Source organism: Falco naumanni, chromosome 6, assembly GCF_017639655.2.
Source record: "Falco naumanni isolate bFalNau1 chromosome 6, bFalNau1.pat, whole genome shotgun sequence".
NCBI lineage: Eukaryota > Metazoa > Chordata > Aves > Falconiformes > Falconidae > Falco > Falco naumanni.
This window is the reverse complement of record NC_054059.1, coordinates 12,781,116-12,801,381: the sequence shown is the minus strand read 5'-3', so window position 1 is coordinate 12,801,381 and position 20,266 is coordinate 12,781,116. Positions and strand designations below refer to the sequence as shown.

Genomic DNA, 20,266 nt, shown 5'->3' with positions numbered 1-20,266 from the left:
TTTAAATTCTGCAAGGATGCATTTTTTTTTTTAACAGTTGAGGTTATAAACTTGACAGCAGCTTTGCAAAAAATCAATGAAAGGCCATCAGGATGTCTTAGTGAATTCCATATTCTAACTAAATATAAAATACGAAAAAATTAAATTTTAAAAAGTCATAGTTTTTTGTACATAAACACATTTTTTAATCAACAATATCATATATTTGAGATTATCTACGAACTATCTTTCTACTCCCATACTGTAGAATCTTTATTGTTGACTGAAAGAAGTTAAAACACCAAAGAAGTTAAGACACCAAAAGGTACACAAAGCTCTTAACACATTTCCACTAACAGAGCTGCATTTTCAGGAAATGAAGTAATTAACTGAGGTCTATGCTTGACATCACCTTCAAATCTCATTAAAGTTTTTTTTTTGTTTGTTTTTGGTGATTCTTTTTTATTTGTTTGTCTGTTTTGTTTTTTGTGACTATAATTACAACAGTGGGGATCTCTTGTACAAGTCCTACAACAAACTAGTACAGGACTCATGTTCTTTAAGCCCTGGCCTCAGGGCATACATGACTCTTTACATCCTTGAGAAACACAAAGCAAAGGACTAAGCAAAACATGGTTGAGTCCCAAAGGTTTTTCTTCTCTTTTCTTCATGCTTGTTACACCCCACCTCTCTCTTTTTCTTCTCTTTTCAAGATTATTATGAAAGCTGAGAGCTCATTTCAACCATCAATCACATGCTATAGAATAAATCCATATGGATTTATTGTATTGCTGGGCTCCCCAGCTCTCAGAAGTATATACTCTTGTTTAAAAAAGAATAACAGTAAATCTTATACTATGTAATCAGACAGAAGTTTGGGAAAGATACTGTACAGTGATAAATAGCAACATAGGATGTTGGGGAAAAGCATCCAACTGAATATTTTAACCATTATTTTTTTTTAGGTTGGATCTTAATGAACAATTTTTGTTTCTATTTCAGGGCAAAATCAAACAGCACAACTATTAACCTTAGAAATTATATCCAAATGAAGAAAAACAACCAGCACAAAGAAAGAATAGCTCCAGAGAAACTAGGTATATGACTGGCAAAAATAAACTAACACCAAGCTCAGAAAAACACAAGAAAATACTACAAGAGAGAAAATAATCCAAAATATTGTGGAGTTGATAATGAATAGAAAATTGTTTTGTGAAGATCTCATTCGATATTGCCAAAATGCAAATTTCAAAGTTGTGGGGTAGTCAACTTATATGCACAGTCCAACCCATCAGTACATATAAGTGGTCTCTCTCTGTCTGGCACCAGCAAGGTTATAACTTGAATACTGTGTTTTCCTCCATACAAATGCTGCAGAAAATTGGAAAGAATTCAGACACCATCAGTTACCAAGTGAAGTTATCTTATGGAAAGAGCTGGTAGTCCTGAACTTGTGCAGCTCAACATGATAAAACAGTCATTTCTGGAGGGAACATCAGTATCTATAGCACTCAACACAGACTGTAATAAGAGAACTGTTAATGCCAAGTGCAACCTAAGACAAAGCAAAATGTGATTTGAATATGATGAATTACTATGCATCAAGGTGGGAACTGCTAGGCTGTGGAATATCTTTCCAACAGCCAGATCTGTAGGCTCCAAGACAGAAACCATTTGACATGCGACCTGACCACAGCCCAGAGCACTTCCTACACAGCTGGGTGTTAGCACGACCAGCCCCAGGTGTCACGAAGACGGAGGGGGAAATTTCAGTATGGGTGCAGCTTGGGCCAGAGACACAAAAGCCACATCCCTTTCATGATAGTGCCAGGGAATAACCTGGAATAAACTACTTTCAGCAACTCTGTGGAAGGGTGTACCCATACCCTGTAAACAGGGCACTTGCAGTCTCATCACTGTCTAAAAGAACTTGCTCTGAAAGTTGCCCTCTGGAAAGTGTAATTAGTTCCTGTTGCTGCTTTCTCAAAAAGGATGAGAAATTAAATAGTTAGATGTCAATATGATTATTAAGTATTACTGCATTGAGCTATTTAGGTTTGATACATCATAACTTGCTAAATAGCGATGACAGTTAACACAGATGTATTTTCTATAGCCTCTTTTGGCCCTAGAGTTTTCAAAGCAAATCTTCAAGTAGATTACTTTCATAAGTCCTACCCAAAAGACTCACAATCATTTCTTTACATCTCCTTTCCTCATTGGCTTTCATTTGATGAACATTAATGTAACATATGCCATGTCCTTGACTTTTGCAGTTATTTCTTACTACACTTGCAAAGAAAAGCAAAATCAAATGCAGTTGTCTCTGTAGAACTGTGATCCCCAGTGTTTCTAACTGACTACAGGTATTTTGTTCCAACATCCTATGGATTATGTTTCTTCCATATCCTTGTTTCTCCTGTTTTTGATGGATAATTAACATGCTGTATTTAAAAACTTATTTTTCTGTAAGCTTCACATTGCTGTCTTCTAGTGGTTTCTCTCCTTCCCTTTTCCTTTTTAAATGTACTTCCACCTTTGGCTCATTTCCTCTCCCGCTCCAACTTCAACTTCTTACTATCTGCTTGCATTAATTCTGTTCCCATCTTTACTTGCACATTTCCAACACCTAACCTGTGTCCATTCATTTAATCCTATATCTAGCCACTCCTGACACCTCCTAAATATCCCTTATTTAAAGTCAGTGCACCTAAACCGAAATTCCTGTTGCCACCTCTGAAACTACTAATTATAGCAGTGGTCTGGAGGGTTCCCTATATCACTATTAGCATGCTGTGTGTCAAAAAAGCAAGTTCCTTATTTTTGCATCAATGTAATAGCATGCAAACTGAACATAGCTACAGCACTGAGTTCCCCATTCTGAGCAGCCTTTAGAGAGCCTCCTGATAAGTGGAGAATGAACCTTTACATTCTGTAGCCATATTTTTATCTAATTATTTTATTCTCTATATGTGATTAGTGATTCTTCACCCCTTTTGCTTTGTAATCCCCAAATGACCAAAAAACTCCCATTATTTGTCATATGAGGAAACAGTCACAATTGTTAGAAAGTAATTTTAATCAATCTTCTGTGAATCCTATAAATACATATTGCATCCATTTGTTATGTAATAAAGTTTAAAAGATAATTTTAGATTGTACTGATCAAATTCTTCAAAATAAAAAATAGCATTGCAGTTGTAAAGCTTTCTGTTTTAGTAGCATACTATTTTATGATTTTGTAATTATATATTCTAATGAGAACTTTGCAATTCCTTGCAGTACACAAAAGTATCTTTTCATTCACTGTTTTCAACACACAGTTATCAAAATGTTCTCAAAATGTAATTAGTTTCTATGTTTTCTTATGATTAAAGCCAATGCAGAGGATGCTTCACACAAATCTGTTATCTGAAAATGAACATGCTTAGTGCTCTGTATCCTATATCTGGATATTCATTGGGGGCACACAGCCAAATCTGGCAGTTGTCTAGAATTTTATTTTCATTGAGCAATCAGTTGAATGTTCATTCAGCATTTTTTCATATTTTGACAGCAAAGAAGCACAATCAACAGCTGCTTCTTTGACAGGAATCGTTCCTCCGCTCATACTCAATTTTAAATCCTAGGCACCGTAACATATGAAACCATCCCCGTGGCATAATGTTGACTCAGAATCTGGCAATCTTTATCATCCTACTCTATGTCCAATTTTTTCTTCTTTGGTAATTTTTCTGAGACCCAACCTTTCTCTTTGTCCACCTATATAGATTTCTCAGAAAAAACTTTTCTCTTGCTTTTTTCACTCCAGATTCTTCTTCCGTGGCCTCCTGATACACCAACCACTCGTGCACACTGTTACCAAGCCTCCTTGCCAAAATATCCATTGTGTTGTCTCCTCCCAGGAATCAAGATCAAGCTTCACCAATTTTCCAAGGCTTATGCAGCTCCACTCTGCCTCATTGGCCCTTTACTACATTACCCTTCTCCCACAGTGTGCTTGGTATGCTACACACTAGATCAGGGTGGAGAAATGCCTAGGTTATCACTGGTCAGAGCTGCTCTGAAACTGAAGCAGTACAGTTGCTTTTGTGTGGTATCACATCTGGGTTCCCAGTCCTGCTTCTTGGTTCAGCTGTTGGTGGCTACACAGCTTTTGTTTCCTATCCTGCACGAGCTTGGTGCTAGCTGGGGATACAGACCAACATTAGTGCTGTATTGAGCCATGCAGACATACCCGTAAATCAGTGAACTATTCTTTTAACAAAATCCTGGACTAGTCAAAATGGTCAGCACTATGAGCTCACAATTTAATATAATTTCCCATGGGAAACAGCTTTGGCAGAACTCAGTCTGCAGAAGTGGGCTTCTAGGGTCTCCTGCATCATACCTAAGCAATGAATTACTTCTAGGCCTCGCTATGCTAGTTATTAGCGAGGTTAGTCCTTAACTTCTCGATAGGCATCTCTAATCTATAATGCTTACCAGTGTATCCAGTCTTCAACAGGGTACTCGTTTTGTTACAGTTTGTATGTACAGCACCTAAACTCTAAAAATCTCCTGGAAATAAGGGCAGCTTTGCACAGACACTGAGTGAGCTGCTGTTTTCGAAGTTTATCTACATTCAGCAGGGCTCTCAGACCATCCTTCTTTACAAGAACAATCAAGGGGGGCAACAGAAAGCCAGGTGGGGAGGTCAGTGGTCCCTATCCCATAAGCAGTATTCACTGTCACAAGCAAAAGAAGGGCATGGCCGTCACGTGGGCTGATTGATGATAGATCTTCTCAAGTGAATTTTGGTAAGGGAGAAAATTAGATTTCTCTAATGGGAGCTTGGCTATTTATGGGAACAAGCTGCCAGTTTTCTCCTCCTATCAGGGGAAAAGACTGTTGCCAAGAATTGCTTCCTCCATGTAATGCGAAAGAAGACTGCAAGATACGTTTTCCTAATAGCTGAACTCCAGGCAAGGTTTGGGAGAGGTAAAGTAACAAAAATAATGAGCCAGAGAAGTATTTATCTGTGCAAATATATAAAACCCATCCAAACTGTCAGCCTGGCCTTTGAACTATTCAGAAACCAGAACACATTCAACAAAATCTGGCTCTTGAGAGCCACAGGCACTATCTGGTGCTGAGCACCTTTTAGTACAAAACTGCTGTATTCCTGAGACAAGTTTGACGCATGTTGTTTAGGGCTGGTGGGTCCTTTTCTTAGCCACTGCTGACATCGTGCTCCAGTATTTTTTTGGTACGTCAGAACTGACTCTCTGGGACCACAAAGCAGTCACTCAAGCCTATCCTGAAATAACCAAGGGTAAAAAAGCAAAACAGCAACCATGTGTTCTCAGGTTCAAGGATCAATACTGATGCTTTCAAAATTGCCTTTTCAAAAAGCCTTGAGACAACTTGCATGGTCCTGATAAATCAAATGCAAGTTTCATTTAAATCATTAATCTCTCATGAATGGAGATGGCTTTCACAAAATTTAAAAATTCCCAGATAGCCATGAGTTCAGCCTGCAGTAAGTTTCTGCTGGCAGTGATCAGTACAATCTCGATCAGGTTTTACAGAAACAGGTGCTGAGAACTCACATGGATGTCTCACAAAACCGGTCTTTGTACGCCTCGGTGATCACCTTCTCATCCTACTGTCATTTATCCTAACTCAGCATCACTTGGGCTTCCTGCTTTCACACTCTTTAATCTTCTGTCTGCATTTTTGGGTGCTAAATCAATCGGTGACAAAATCACTGAAAGAATCCTATCCAAAAACTAACGGATCGACTTTAACATTGCTGGCCACCAGACTGGCCTGAAGGACTCCCTAAACTAAAAGCAAATCTGCTGCTTTGCAACTCCTCTTTCTGCAAAACAGCTACAGGCTTCGTTTTGGCTTTCAGACGGGAAGCCCACATTGGCAGTCTGAAAAACTGTCTTTATGCAAGTCTTCTTTAGATCCAAGATATTTTTTTTTTCAGATGAAGGCAAGCAGATAGAAGGGGAAGAAGAATAAGATTGTTTTCCAGACAGGCAATCATTTTGTTTTCAGCAGTTCCCTGAACTAAGTAATTTTCAAGCTGCATATTGCACTTGTTAATGAGACTGTAGTACCCAGCATCTCTCTTCCTCAAGGACTGTCAGTTCTACTAGTGCCTCTTACAGCCGATTTACTTGTATTTTTCTATCACGTCTTGCTAAAACGTCTTGCTCCAGAAATGAGAATGCCCCCGCCCCCCCCAAGGGGCCTAGAAGCAGCGCATTACCTGCCGTCCCGCACCCGGGCTGGTGCCCCATGGCTCGGCCCGCGTTCCTGCCAGCCCCGGGTCGCCTTTCCCCTGCGGGCCGCTCCCTCCACCGCCGGCGGAGCTGCGTCCTGGCCGGGGCGGAGGGTGCCGGGGGCAGCGCTGGTTGCCACGGGGCGCGCAGGGCCGCCGGCGGGACGGAGGCCTCCTGCCCCCTCCGCTGTGCGCCATGAGGGGAGCGCCGGGGGCACGGGGCCGCAGGCGGACACCCAGGGGCAAGCCGGAACGGGTCACGTCCCTTCCGCCCGCGGCCCGGCCTGGCCGCCGCCCCCGGGGGCTCCCGGCCTTCACCCGCGGCCGCCACAGCCCGGCCCCGCAGAGCCGCGGGAGGAGCCCTAGCCGCGGCCCGGCCCGGCGCGGCAGCAGGGGGAGCACGAGCCCGCGCCGGGCGCAGCAGCGGGGCCAGCCGGTCTCCGGCTGCCAGCGGCCGCCGCAGGAGCCGCGCGGGCGACTCCTCAGAGCCAGTGGCGGCGCGGCGAGCCCGGCGCAGGAGCCGAGGATGCGGCGGCCGCGGGCTGCGCTGCCGCCGGCCTCTGCCTAGCCGCGGGCGCGGCCCCCCCCGGCGGCAGCTGCGAGGCTGCGGCAGCTGCCAGGCGCCGGGGAGCAGGAAGCGGCGCTCGGCCGGCGCGGTCGGCTCCCAGCGCCCCCCTCTCTTCCCCCTCCCCGCCCAGTGCAGAGCGGGTGCCGGCGGCACGGGCCGCCGCGGGAGCAGCAGGCGCCGGCGTCGGATGCCTGCGTTACGCCATCCCGGTGCTGCCGCGGCCTGGACTCCGCGGGGAGCGCGGGCGAGGAGGCGGCGGGCGATCGGCGGGCAGCGGCGGCCGCTCCTTTGTGTCCCAGGTCGGTGCGGAGGAGCGGCGAGGGGGCGCGGGGCGGCGGGGGAAAGCGTCGGGCCGAACCCGGCCGCCCTTTCGCCGGGTGTCCCGGGCTCCTCCCGCAGGGCTGGGGCTGGGGCCGGGGCTAGGGCCGTGGCCGCCGGGCGCTAGACGCGCCCCTCCGTGCCTGGCCTACGCCCGCCGCGGGCATGGCGGGCGGGGACTTGTTTGTGTCGGGCAGACCTCCCCCCGCGCCCCAGCAGCCCCGGCTCGAAAACTGCGGGTAGTGGCCTGGGGGGCGGCGAGGCGGGGCCCCGGGGGGTTGCGGCCGCCCGGGGGGCTCGGCCGCCTCCGCCGCGGGGCAGAGGACGCCGCCCTCCCTTGCTGCCGCTTCCCCCCGGCTGGGGGGCAGCTTGTGTGAACGCCGCGAGTGGCTGGTGGCTGGGGAAGTTTCTGCCCGGGCAGCGTTTCGCTGCCGTTGTTGATTGTTTATCGCTCTGAGGCGGCGCCGAAAATAGGTCAGAAATAATGCCCATCTCGTCCCCGGCGTGGAGTGCCCGAGTACCGGCGGCGGCGCCGGGGCAGTCAGGCGTTGCTGCCTTCTTCCTCCTTGCCTTCCTGAGAAATACCGGATTCTCCCAGGGTCTGAAATGGTGTTTGCGTGGTTTTTTATTTGTCGTTTTAATATCGTTTGTTCATGTGGTGTGGAAAGTTGCTGGCCGAGCGTCAGGAATAGCTTCCAACTATTTCCTGGTGCGCGGAGGGCGGCCCTGGGGCTCCCCGCCTGCCCGGCGGGGCCGGCCGGCGCTGCGCTCCCCCCGCAGCAGGGCACAGCCTGCCGCCGCCACGCCGGTGTGCCCTGCGGGGGCACGGCACGGCACTGCGGCTACGCGGTGCGTGCTGTCGGCAGGTGCTGCTCACTCCGGTTACCATCCGTAAGGTATCTCTAGGGGTGAGTTAACCTTAGGACGCTAAGGGCAGAATTTGCGTGGTCAGTAAGCACTCTTGTGGAAGTAATCTTTCTGTCTTGTGTTATTTTAAGAAACAAAATTTCAGCAGAACTTACTTGAAAACTTTATGTAATGATTATGTGTTGCAGACATACTATTTTGAAGAGAAATTGCACGGTGTAAAGGATTTCTTTAAAAATACAATTGTGAGGATTTACAGTTATGTTGATATTATAACTAAAGGGGTAATTCGTGCTGGAGTGTTTAACGCACTTCCCCTTTCTGGTATGCAGTGGGTTTTTCTGATTGCAAGGTAAACAAACTTCTGTCTGAAGTCTTCTGTTTTATCAAGTAAGTGGGCATAAATATCTGTTTTGTCTTACTGGGTTTTGCTTTGTTTTTTAAGCAGTTCAGTCCACTAGCTTAGTGTTGTCTTGTACGTCAGCAAAGCCTGAGCTAAAATCCATATGCACTGCTTTTTAGTTTGCTGGACTGATAACAAGCTGGGAATGCCACTGGTTTGATCTTTATTACTGTGGAAGGGAATGTATTACATTTTCATCTGTAAGACATCTCTTACTTAGCATTTTGATTGTGAAGAAAAAACTGCTTGGCCCTTGCTGAAGGATGACCGCCACAGTCCAAACCTGGTTCAGTAAAGCTGTGTTTTGCTGGAACGCTATGGGTTTTTCAGGATGAAAGAATTCTGGGTTTGTGGAGGAGCAAATTAAGTACTTTGACACAGGTTTTATTAGTCCATTCAACAATTAATAGAACTGAAAATACTGTTTTGTAGGAAGTGAACAATAATCCAGGCTCTGGCTGTATCTTTGCATACTTTAAAAGTATTTACTTTAAATGAATGAAACACAGAATTGTCATCTTACTGTGTTTCTTCCATATGACTGTGCCAGTAGTCACAGGCTGAATACCTGTATTTGGTATGTCAGAGCACAGCTATAAATCTTAGTCTACGTTTTCCTTGGATGGACCAACTTGTTTTCTTTTTCCTGCCTCTCATTTTTTCCCTCTGTAAGTAGCATAAGTCAATTCTTCGGCTTTCCTTCAGTAATCAATAAAAATCACAGGATAAGACTTTGAGCTCATTCTTTGGAATGGTTTAAATCCTTATGTGAAATACAATCCTGCAAAACTGCTAAGAGTTGGCTGCTATGTGAAAATACTCATTTTGTTCAAAAGTTAGCACTTCGTTAACAAAATTGACCCTCACTTTTAATTACAGTTGGTACAACTGGCCTGAGTGAGGTTTGGCATAGATAGTAATCAGTAACAGTAAAGCACACACAGCAACCGAAATCTGTCTTCAAAACTGTGATTTTCAAAATGTGCCAGACAACCTAACACATTTGTTGATTCAATTTAATTCCATTGCTATAGAATTTAGTTCTGTTTTGAGTTCAGCAAAACCTCAAAAATAGTACCTTGGGTTCTGTTCAGGTTTCAGAACAACTATGCCCTGGTGTCTCTTCTGAAGCTCCAATGATGGATGTGAGACTGTTACCTGGCACTCTAGTTTTCTGGTTTTAATACTTCCCTTGGAAGTACCTGGGTTCCAAAGTTCAGCTGTGGGATTGTCTCTTACATTTTTATCTCACATGGAAGAATTAGTGAATACAGTTCGCAAGCAGGGAGAGACATGAAAGTTGAGATCCATTGCTCTTTAGCATTCCTTGTTGACTTTGCTAGTCAGTCCTCCACTGAGGAAGACTGAGAAGTTCTGGTGCACTTTGTTGTAGTTTTAAGATGTTGTGAACACCCTGTGACAGGATGTTTCTGTCAGTATCTCACTCTCACCAGGTTACAGTCGGGTGTTTTGGTGCAAGGTTCTCTTTGAGGCTGCTGAAAGTGATTAGAATGGAGTACGTATGCCACAGCCGTATGGCTGGCTGTGGAGGTGGATAGGAAGGAAAATTCTGGCAGAGGGCTGAGGCAGATTACTGTGAGTGGCAAGGTTTTGAATTATTGGAGGTAAAGATACAGGAGTCCTGTCTGAGCTCTGACGCTTGTACTGTTATTTCTTTGAAGAGAACCTAGCTGTCTGCACAAACCTAGGAGGCAGGTACCTAAATGTTTATTGATTAAACACTGGGAGTACTGGTGCCTGTTGTCTCTCTCTTGGCCTGGGTGCTGTCCTGAACAAATGTGAAAGTTAAACTGGCACCAAAGATGGACCTCAGTGTGAGAATTACAATAAATAGTTGTGAATTCCTGTTAGTTTTGACCTTGGTTTAGTGTTTGAAGTTGTTATTGATACAGGCCGGTGCGTCTCATCCTTGCTTGGTAAGTGACGCATCTTAATGCTTTGCATCTTGTGTCCTGAAATCTTTTTGTTCTTTTTCATCTCCCAGTTCCTACAGACTACAGGGTAGGCTTGGCAGAATATACCTCTCATTGACCAAGGAGGAAGAGTTGCATTTTTTTTGTGTGGGGTTTCCTCCTTCCCCTTTTTCTCTGTATGGAAAAATACAGTCTCACTAGTCCTTTAATTGTTTTCATGACAGGATAGACAAGTAGCATCTGCGGGTTGACCAGCAATTGTTTGTGATGGATATTTGTTTTGCCAGCCTGCTGTTTTATGTCTGGTACCTCTGTCAGGCCATTGGGTCAGAGAGCTTGTAAACAAGTATTCCTGTGAAGTGCCAGCACAGTCGATTTCTCTTTTGGTAAAACTATAAGCATAACTTAGAATTTCCTGAATTATGAATTATTTAATCTTCCATTCATTTTCCCTTATAGTAAAAAAGCATAGAAAATGTGATTAATTTTGTTAGAAGTAAGTTTGTTCATATAGCAACCTTCAAATGCTTTATATGTGGGAGCCTTCAAGACGCAATCTTGCTGTTTTAAATCAGCAGTGAGAGACTGGCATTGGCTGGTTAAATCTGCTCAAAAGCCACTTTTTCCTGTTCCCTTGTAAACTTGCTACAGTCAGACTATAGAATGTTTCCGAATAAATGCTGCTGCTATGTTTTTCTGCCACAGCTAGGCCATCCTATATACTGTCGACATTCATGCACCGTGTGTTTTCTGTGTGTGGCAAGACACATGCTTTTCTGTTTGTTAAGCATCTGCTGATTTTGGCCTGCTCTAGCATTTTACTAAGCACCTTTTGATTGTGTTCATTCATGGGATACATCTTATGAAGTACTGTGTACAGAAAACTACATCATTGTAGATCTATGAACACAGCGGTTAAATATTTATGCATTCATTTGTAGCAAAAGCAGTTGGTATGTCGGTAATGTGGTGTTGCTGATATTTGTAGAAGTCTGTCATACAAATTGTCTTCCTCAAAGAACAATACATAGAACACTTGTGGTAACAAGTGTATACAACAAAGAGCATACAAGAAAAAAAATCTGAAAGGGAGGAAATAAGTTTGCTATCATTTGGGGTCAGAGAGAAGTCAGGTGAGCAAATTGTGTTTACTTCAAGCAGGAAATCGGTGACAGCAGTATTCTTGGAAAGAACAGGCAGAGAAATAAGGAACAGAATGAAGCCTTGCAAAGTTCAATTTACAAGCAGAATAAAAATTGGAAACGCTAAAGCAGATTGAAATGACATCAGTTCTATTTTTCATTAGAAGTTTTCAGTGTTATCTTTTTTAATGTATTTTCCTTGGAGACTTTGGAATGGGGAACGTTTTCAGTTCTAAGAATCTTGAACTTTATATTTTGGAAGCAATTTTGTTGGAAACAAGATAGAAAGTCTCCCTTACCAAAATTCTTCCTAAAAATAAACTAAAAATTTCCTTATTTCTGAATTGTGGCTTGTACCAGAAAGACTGAAAACTTATGCTTGCTTTTTTTTTTTTTTTTTAATTTTCAAGTGAAAAGTTATAAATTCGTTACCTCTAGTACTATGTAATTATACCTATATATACATATATATGTACATATATATGTGTGCATATAGTTCGCTGAATCTCATTTATAAAATAAATCAGAAACCTGTATACACCACACCCCCAAATTCTTAGAATTAAGAAGATATCTACATCATTCATCAGTTGTGCAGGAAGCCTTATGGTTGATTTCTGACATTTTAAAATAATGAACTGGCTTGTTTTTCAGATCTAGATCTGCATTCTATAATCACACTGTATTCACATGTTGTAACCTTGTGAATCTATCCCTGTTACTGATCATGACAGATCATTAATTACCTGTTGTGGACAGCATGTCGAGCTAGATAAGCTTATCACACTTTCTAGCTATAAAATACTGAATTCTCTTTATGCTTTAGATGATTTTCTGAAGTTAATAAGAAAGGGTTCCCTTTAAATTTTCGTATCAGAATGGCTTGCAGTATATCTTTTATCTTCTTTCTATTTAAATTTATAAGAGAAGTGTAATAGTGTTTGGTCTTCTGCAGGTTTAAGAAGTTTCTTTGAATGAAACTACATTTTTCCCAGGCTGTCATTTGAGTTGTCGATTGATGATTTTTTTGCATAATGATTGTATATTTCTGTGTTTAAAAAAATCCATCTAAATAGTGTAATTAATACTGCTGTCTTTTAGTAGTAGAAGTAGTTGCAGAGCTAATACTTTTAAACTATAGTATATATTGCTTGCCTGCCTATTTATATATGGCCCATCTAGCTCACTATAAATGCATATATATGTATTGTTTAAAGATTTTTATGAATTTTCTAGGGAAACTCTGAGATTATATGAGCTATCAGACAGTTCTAGGTCTTATATTTTCATGCACCTCTGACCTTAAAACCCTTACCTCAGTGAAATAATTCAGATCAAAATGTGCCAAGATGTTGAGGGTATTTGAAGTGCCAAAACAATGAGGCATAGATAGTAGAAAGCGTACATCTTACTGCTTTTACGTGTAAAATGACATAGAGAAAACAGCTGTGGTCAATACTAGACCTAAAGGTGGAAGTCAAGGCTTAGATCTCCAAGTTTGCAGCCATTGTGTCAGGCTGGACTTCTTTTTCTAATGAAAGCCCTTGCTGCTGGGGCAGAAGCTTGGAACTGTTGGGTTCTACCTGCTGTTAATTTTGCTTTGCGTATTCTTAAGACATGACCTCTTCTGTGGAAAGTACATTGCATGGCTCTGAAATTAATTGGAATGCTAGCTAATGGTACAAACATTTGGTCTAATTTGGGTTGGTGACTAGAAGCTCTAACAGATGTGTACCTGCCTTTTGACTTATGAAAGGTGCCAAAGCTGACAGAGTTTAGATGGAAAGATGAATTTTCATGGCTGGTCAGTACGGTCAGGTGTTGGTTTGTCCTTGAGTAGGACAGGAGTGAACAAGGACCTGTTTGAAAACAAACCAGCTATGCTATCGGCAGGGTAGGGAAAGCTTCTGATGACCGTGGTTTCTGGTTGTTGGGCCTTTCTCCCCTGGATGTGTTATGTGTATTGGTTCTTCTAATTGTAGCAAATTTGAAAGCAGCATGTAAGGAATTTAATTATTATAAAATGTTAGTGCAAGAATTTCTGACTAAATGTGACAAGTAAATGGTAGGAGAAAATCGGTTTACTGCTTTGTTTTGATATTTTGACTTCAAGTCTCCTTGTTGAAGCTACAAAGGTGTTCATTAGACTTGTTTTATTTTGGATGCGTTATTTAGGAAACAGCTATGCCATTTTAGGTTTGTGTCGGGTTTTTTTGTGGCTTGTCATGCATCAACATTATTCTGTCAGTTAAATGCCACACAAGGAGGGGGAGGTAAGAGGGGGGTAAAGCCTAAGCCTTCAAGCTGCAAAACAAAAACAAAACTTTGAATTTGTGAATTTGATAAGGCTGCTCTATTTGTCTGTTTCATACAGACTGTTTAAGTAACTTTTATTTTGGTGCTGTAGTCAGGGAGTAAGCAAGGCCAGTGCTGGGAGGGTTGCAGGCTGTGGAGCTCGGGTGGGCGTATGGGGGTAGAGCAGGCTGTGGTGACCAGGGTGGCCCTGTCTTCCTCCATGACAGGGGTTGGCAAAGCCCTTCTTCAGGAAAAATTGTTCCTGTCTCTGACACCAGATCTGTCTGTTGGTAACTCTGCTAGCAGAGTGTGTTTCTGGGCCAGTTGGGACAAAGAGCTGCTCGAACTGCTTGGCTTTCCAGCCTGCCATGCTTCGTCCTTCAGGAAAGAAGTATCCTGGGTCTGGGTTGCCAGGTGAGAGGTTGCCTCCCGGGGAGCTAGCCCTGTGAGGAGGGAGCGGGAAGTAGGACGTGCCCTGCCCAGCAGAGAGGTTAGCCTGGGCTGGCAGCTGGGCTCTGGGGCTGTGCCCTTCCCTGGGCAGGGAAGAGTACCGTTTCCCTCCTCTTTCAGCTTTTGAACTGAACATAAGGAAGGAATGGAGGGTAAGTTACTTCAGGAATGGCCGTGAGAAGGGGCGCTTTCTCTCACCCAGCCACTTAAACCTCCTGGCTTTGCTGAGCCGAGGCTGTGGCTTAATGAGATGGTGCGCTGAGGGGAAGGTGGCCGGTGGAACCCAGCGCTGTGCCATGCTGCCGCGCACCTTCCCTTCCCCGCCACGGCAGAGGCACTGCTATTTGTGGAGCTGGGCTGTGAAACAGGATAAGGAAGTGATCTGATCAAGCCCCGCAAAAATAGATGATTCTAAAATGGTAACTAATTAATTTTAAAATGCTGTCCCATCAGTACTGCGTTGGCAGCGTTGCAGGGGCGATGTCCTGAGGCTGTGAAGATGGGAATGAGCACCTGGGGCAGAAACTTCTGAAGCTGTTGCTGATGTGGAAGACTTTGTGTAGTTTCATGGGCAAAGTTGGCTTAAATTCATGCCGTGACCTTGCTCGCTTCTTCAGGGTTAGATGTTAATATTGGTGTACTCTTTCAGATGTATCAGTGCAGCTGTTTGTGGAGCCATGCTGTATCTAAAGAAGTGAAATGTTGTGGTTTAAAAAAAAAAAAAAAAAAGCAAACCACCCCAAATAATTACAAAGTAACCTCCAAAGTAGCTGTAAATGTTTGTTTTGGTGGTCGTGGGTTTTTTGGGCCCCACAAATGCCAGCACAATTGGAGAGGGGGCTGTTTGTGGGGTGGGTGGCAGCAAGGCTGCAAGGGTAGCAGAGGGAAGAAATCCTTTAAAGACTTTGCTGCTGATAATATATAATGGTGCTATTTTCTCGTGGTGCTTACTGACATCCGTTCTTCCTATAGCATACATATATTATGAACTGTGCTCACTTTGTTCAGGCTGTGATCACAGTTGTCCGCCACTGCTCATCAGTGTCTTTACTTGACACTTGTTTCTTTGGAAACTTCTTTTGCTGAACATTTGTTGATCAAAAAGCATACACAGTACTCTATGTAGTGTGTTTAGTACCTTCTTTTCTAAAGCAGATAAAGGAAAGCAGGGAGTGACTTAATTTATCTTGGTTTTGTGTGTGCATGTGTGGAGTTGTTTGCTTTTTTTGGGTTTTTTTGCTAGTAGCTGTTGGGGCTGATCTCGTTTGCTCTAGACTTCAATGGTAGAAAAGAGGGAGGGACATCAAGGTTAGAGCATTAAAATCTGGTGCTTAAGTGGTTTTATTAATAGCTAAGTAAACTTACAAGGTTAGATATGTTTCAACTTAGTGCTCTTAGATTTAGAGGCAAGCAGGAAATAAGTTACTGGAGGTGCTACCTGAGGTTGCAAAGAAAAGTATGGCTCTTCCTCACCTCTTTAGTATGAAGGTAAGCAAGCAGCGAGAGCTTAAAGTCTTACACCAAACTGACATATAGATATTTGTTTGCTACCTTATGTTTTTGAAAAGCTTTAATGTACATTCTGACATACTTTTCCTGTGACCCTGTTAGGTTGTTGATTGTAATGTCTGCTTGATTGTCCTTCAACTTCAGGCCTGTATTGTACAACCATAACTAAATTGCACTTTGTAGTATAATAATATGGTTTTGACTGTTAAATTAATGCTTTTTTGTGTAACAGAAGAGTTGCAGGGAGGGTCTCAGAAGACCTATGGTCAGAAAAATCATTAAAAGGAAGAACAAAATAAGAATCTATAGCATTTCTTTGGTGGGTATTGAATTAAAGGCAGTGGACAGCAATTATGAGAAGATGAAAATAATCTAAGAACTCTGGAAATAGAAAACATTGTTTATTAATTGAAAATCAAAGAATCGCACATTTAACCTGAATTTATGTGCTATAATGATTGCCTTGATTTCTTTTGTTAAAATGGTAGGAAACTGGAAGCGAAATCATGAGAAAAAAAGTGAAATTGTTAATTAAGCTTTTAAAGATGTAGTACTGTAAAGCCTTCCCCAAATCAACTGACTTTATATTAGGTTATTAACATTAGGTGTTCATACAGTACTCCTGTGTGTTTTTAGAGTAACTTTATATATGTATAAAACTCATAGTGTAGTCACTGTTTTTCCATGTTGGCCCACCCAGCCAATCGCCACAGATGATACTAGTGTAGGAACTACCAAGGAAGTGGCTTTGTGACCACTGATGATGGATCAGATTTACTGTCAGACTATCTCCTAATGTAACTTTGATCAGGCAGGCAAACTATCACCTTTCCTAAGTTAATAAGAGTACACGATGTATCATCTTCACTGACTTAATGTCTGCTGTGGGAGGAAGGACAGTAACTATTTGGCATAAAGCCTTCCAATATAAAACCAACCTGTCAAACTGTATTTAGTGTTTTGTCAAACCATGACCTCAGAGCAGATATTGGAACAATGAGTCAACTCTGTAAATTGTGCTCTGTTTTATTTACAGAAGACAATAATATGGAATTATTATAAATTAAAAATAATTTACTGAGCATGTACGGTTAGATTTATTTTTATTTCTTCTGAAATCAAAGCTTTATTTTGTTGATACTAAGTTTGCTTGGGGTGGGAGAGAAGTTGCACCAGCTTCCTTTTGGACACTCTTCTGATTCATAAAATATGGCAGAGTAGTGATGTTAACAGTCACTGCAGACATTTTAATGCCAAATTCATCCATCCATGTGAGAGTTATTTTTCATTTAATGGCATTGCTTGGGACATAGAGTTCAAAGAGACACACTTTCTTCCTTTGCATAAGTAGGAAAATGAAGTATGTTCTTATGCCAAAACAGACCCTTAATATTTTATGAAGTACCTATTCAGTTGGGCAGAATCAAATTATTTTACTAAGCTTCGCTCTCTTACTTTATTAATTCTAACCTAGTGCATCCTTTGTAAGTTCTTGAGATTGAGATGACTGTATTAAGCTATGCAGTTTGTTCTTTAAGCCAAAATACTATAGCTAGCAATTATTTTTTTTTTCTTTACTCTAAGATCATTATATGCTTTTTATGTAAAGTTCCTGAATCACAGAATGGTCAGGGTTGGAAGGGACCTCTGGACATCCAGCTAGGCCAACCCCATGCTCAAGCAGCTTCACCCAGATCAGGTTGCACAGAGATGCATTCAGGCAGGTTTTGAATGTCTCCAGAGGAGACTCCACAACCTCGCTGGGCAGCCTGTTCCAGTGCTCTGCCAGCCTCAAAGAACTTTTCCCTCATATTCAGCTGGAACTTCCTCCATTGCAGTTTGTGCCCGTTGCCCCTTGTCCTGTCACTGGGCACCACTGAAAGGAGCCTGACTCCATCCTCTTGACACTCACCCTTAAGGTATTTGTAGACATTGATCAGATCCCCTCTCAGTCCTCTCTTCTGCAGGCTAAACTGGCCCAGCTCTTTCAGCCTTTCCTCAGCAGGGAGATGCCCCAGTCCCCTAACTATCTTCATAGCCCTCTGCTGGGCCCTCTCCAGCAGTTTCTTGTCTCTCTTGAACTGCGAAGCCCAGAGCTGGACACAGCACTCCAGGTGTGTCCTCATGAAGGCAGAGCAGAGGGAGACAATAACCTCCCTCCACCTGCTGGCCACACTTCTCCTGATGCACCCCAGGATACCACTGGCCTTCTTGGCCACCAGGGCACACTGCTGTCTTATGGTCACCTTGCTGTCCACCAGAACTCCCAGGTCCCCCTCCTCAGAGCTGCTTTCCAGCAGGTCAGCCCCTAACCTGTACTGGTGTGTGGGGTTATTCCTCCCCAGGCGCAGAACCTTACTGTTGCCTTTGTTGAACTTCACTAGGTTCCTGTCTGCCCAGTCTTCTAGCCTGTCCAGGTCTTGCTGAATGGCAGCGCAGCCTTCTGGTGTATCAGCCACCCCTCCCAGTTCTATATCACCAGCAAACGTGTTGAGGGCACACTCTGTCCCTTCATCCAGGTCACTGATGAGTAAGTTGAACAGGACTGGACCCAGTACTGACCCCTGGGGAGCACCGCTGGCTACAGGCCTCCAGCTGGACTCTGTGCTGCTGATCACAACCCTCTGAGCTCTGCCATTCAGCCAGTTCTCAATCCACCTCACTGCCCGCTCATCTAGTCCACACTTTCTGAGTTTACCTATGAGGGTGTTATGGGAGACAGTGTCAGAAGCCTTGATGAGGTCAAGGTAGAAAACATCCACTGCTCTCCACTCATCTACTCAGCCAGTCATTCCATCATGGAAGGCTATTCCGTTAGTGAGGAATGATTTCCCCTTGGTGAATCCATGTTGACTACTCCTGATGACCTTCTTTTCCTCCACATGCTTAGATACGACCTCCAGGATGATCCGTTTCATCACTTTTCCTGGGGTGGAGGTGAGGCTGACTAGGCTGTAGTTTCCTGTGTCCTCCTTCTTGCCCTTTTTGAAGACTGGAATGACATTGGCTTTCCTCTGGTCCTCAGGCACCTCTCCTGTCCTCTGTGACCTTTTAAAGATGATGGAGAGTAGCTTAGCAATAATATCTGCCAGCTGCCTCAGCACTCGGGGGTGCATCCTGTTGGGGCCCTTGGATTTGTGGGTGTTAGGTTTGCTTAAGTGATCTCTAACGGGATCTTCCTTGATCAAGAGAAAGTCTTCCTTTCTCCAGACTTTCTCTTTTGGCTCCAGAGTCTGGGGAACATGAGGGTTGGTATTGGCAGTAAAGACTGAAGCAAAGAAGGCAGTCAGTAACTCTGCCTTCTGTATCCTTCATCACCAGGGTACTCACCTCATTCAGCAGCAGGCCCACATTTTCCCTAGTCATCCTTTTCCTGCTGATGTACTTGGAGAAGCCCTTCTCGTTGTCCTTGACCTTCTTCGCCGGATTAAATGCCAGACGGGCTTTAGCCTTCTTCATCACCTCCCTGCATGTTCTGACAACATCTCTGTATGTCTCACAAGTGCCCTATCCCTTTTTTCATATCTCATAATCTTCCTTCTTCTGTTTGAGTTTTGCCAGAAGCTCCTTGCTCATCCATGCAGGCCTCCTGACCTCTTTGCTTGATTTCTTACTCAGGGGGATGCACCTATCTTGATCTTGGAGGAAGTGATGCTTGAATATAAGCCAGCTCTCTTGGACCCTCCTACCTTCCTTCTAGAGCCCTAACCCATGGGATTCCTCCAAGTAGGTCCTTGAAGAGGCCAAAGTTAGCTCTCCTGAAGTCCAGGGCTGCAGTCCTACTTGTTGCCTTGCTTCTTCCATGCAGGATCCTGAACTCCACCATCTCATGGTCACTTCAGCCAAGGCTGCCCTCAACCTTCACATTCCCATCCAGCCCTTCTTTGTTTGTGAAGACAAAGCCTAAGAGCCCATCTCACCTCATTGGTTCCTCCACCACCTGTGTCAAAAAGTTATCGTCCTGGACTGTGTGTGCCAAGCTGTGTTGTCTTTCCAGCAGATATCAGGGTGGTTGAAGTCCCCCATGAGAACCAGGGGCTGTGATCGTGAGGCTACTTCCAAGGCCTCATTGACTTCCTCTTCCTGATCAGGTGGCCTGTAGCAAACACGCACGATGGTGTCCCCCATGTTGGCCTGGCCCTTAATCTTTACCCATAAGCTCTTGACTCATTCTGCATCCACCCCTAGGGAGAGCTCGATACATTCTAGTTGCTCCCTCACACAAAGAGCAACTCCACCATCTCTTCTTGCTGGCCCATCTTTCCTTAAACGTATGTCGCCATCCACAACAGCATTCCGGTCAGGCGAGCTGTCCCACCATGTCTCTGTAACTGCAATGAGATCCTGGCCCTCCGGCCGCACACAGATCTCTAATTCTTCCTGTTTATTCCCCATGCCGTGTGTGTTGGTGTACAGGCAATTCAGAGAGGTAATCGAATGTGCAGGTTTCCCAGGAGGGGTACAAGAGGACCCACCATAGCCACGTGCACCCTTGAGGTGGCTGGCCTTTAGGTTCTCATCTTGGGA

At 43.9% G+C, this 20,266-nt stretch overlaps 2 protein-coding genes across 3 annotated transcripts in view; one reads left to right on the top strand and one right to left on the bottom strand.

Moving 5' to 3' along the window:
• Positions 1–1,062: 1,062 nt before the first annotated feature.
• LOC121090076 (atherin-like) lies at positions 1,063–20,134 on the bottom strand. The gene is made up of 3 exons (XM_040598073.1): positions 19,942–20,134; positions 6,242–7,240; positions 1,063–1,350 (listed from the first exon to the last, which is right to left on the bottom strand). The coding sequence occupies exons 1-3, from the start codon at positions 20,132–20,134 to the stop codon at positions 1,271–1,273; spliced, it is 1,272 nt and encodes a 423-aa protein (XP_040454007.1). The 3' UTR covers positions 1,063–1,270.
• Positions 6,686–20,266, top strand: part of FAM135A (family with sequence similarity 135 member A) — a 94,665-nt gene continuing 81,084 nt past the window's right edge. For both annotated transcript variants that reach the window (XM_040599447.1, XM_040599446.1), the window contains exon 1: positions 6,686–7,120. The gene's annotated coding sequence lies outside the window, so the exon portion shown is untranslated. The remainder of the gene's footprint in view (positions 7,121–20,266) is intronic.

Bases quoted from the DNA above. Each gene is read 5' to 3' on its own strand.
- LOC121090076 (XM_040598073.1), bottom strand. From the start codon at position 20,134: ATGGGGAATAAACAGGAAGAATTAGAGATCTGTGTGCGGCCGGAGGGC. The intron at 7,241-19,941 runs GTATCGAGCTCT...CCACGGCCCTAG, and splicing joins TGTGAGGGAGCAACTAGAAT to CCCCGGCCCCAGCCCCAGCC. The intron at 1,351-6,241 runs GTAATGCGCTGC...AATTTTCTGCAG, and splicing joins GCCCGGGTGCGGGACGGCAG to CATTTGTATGGAGGAAAACA.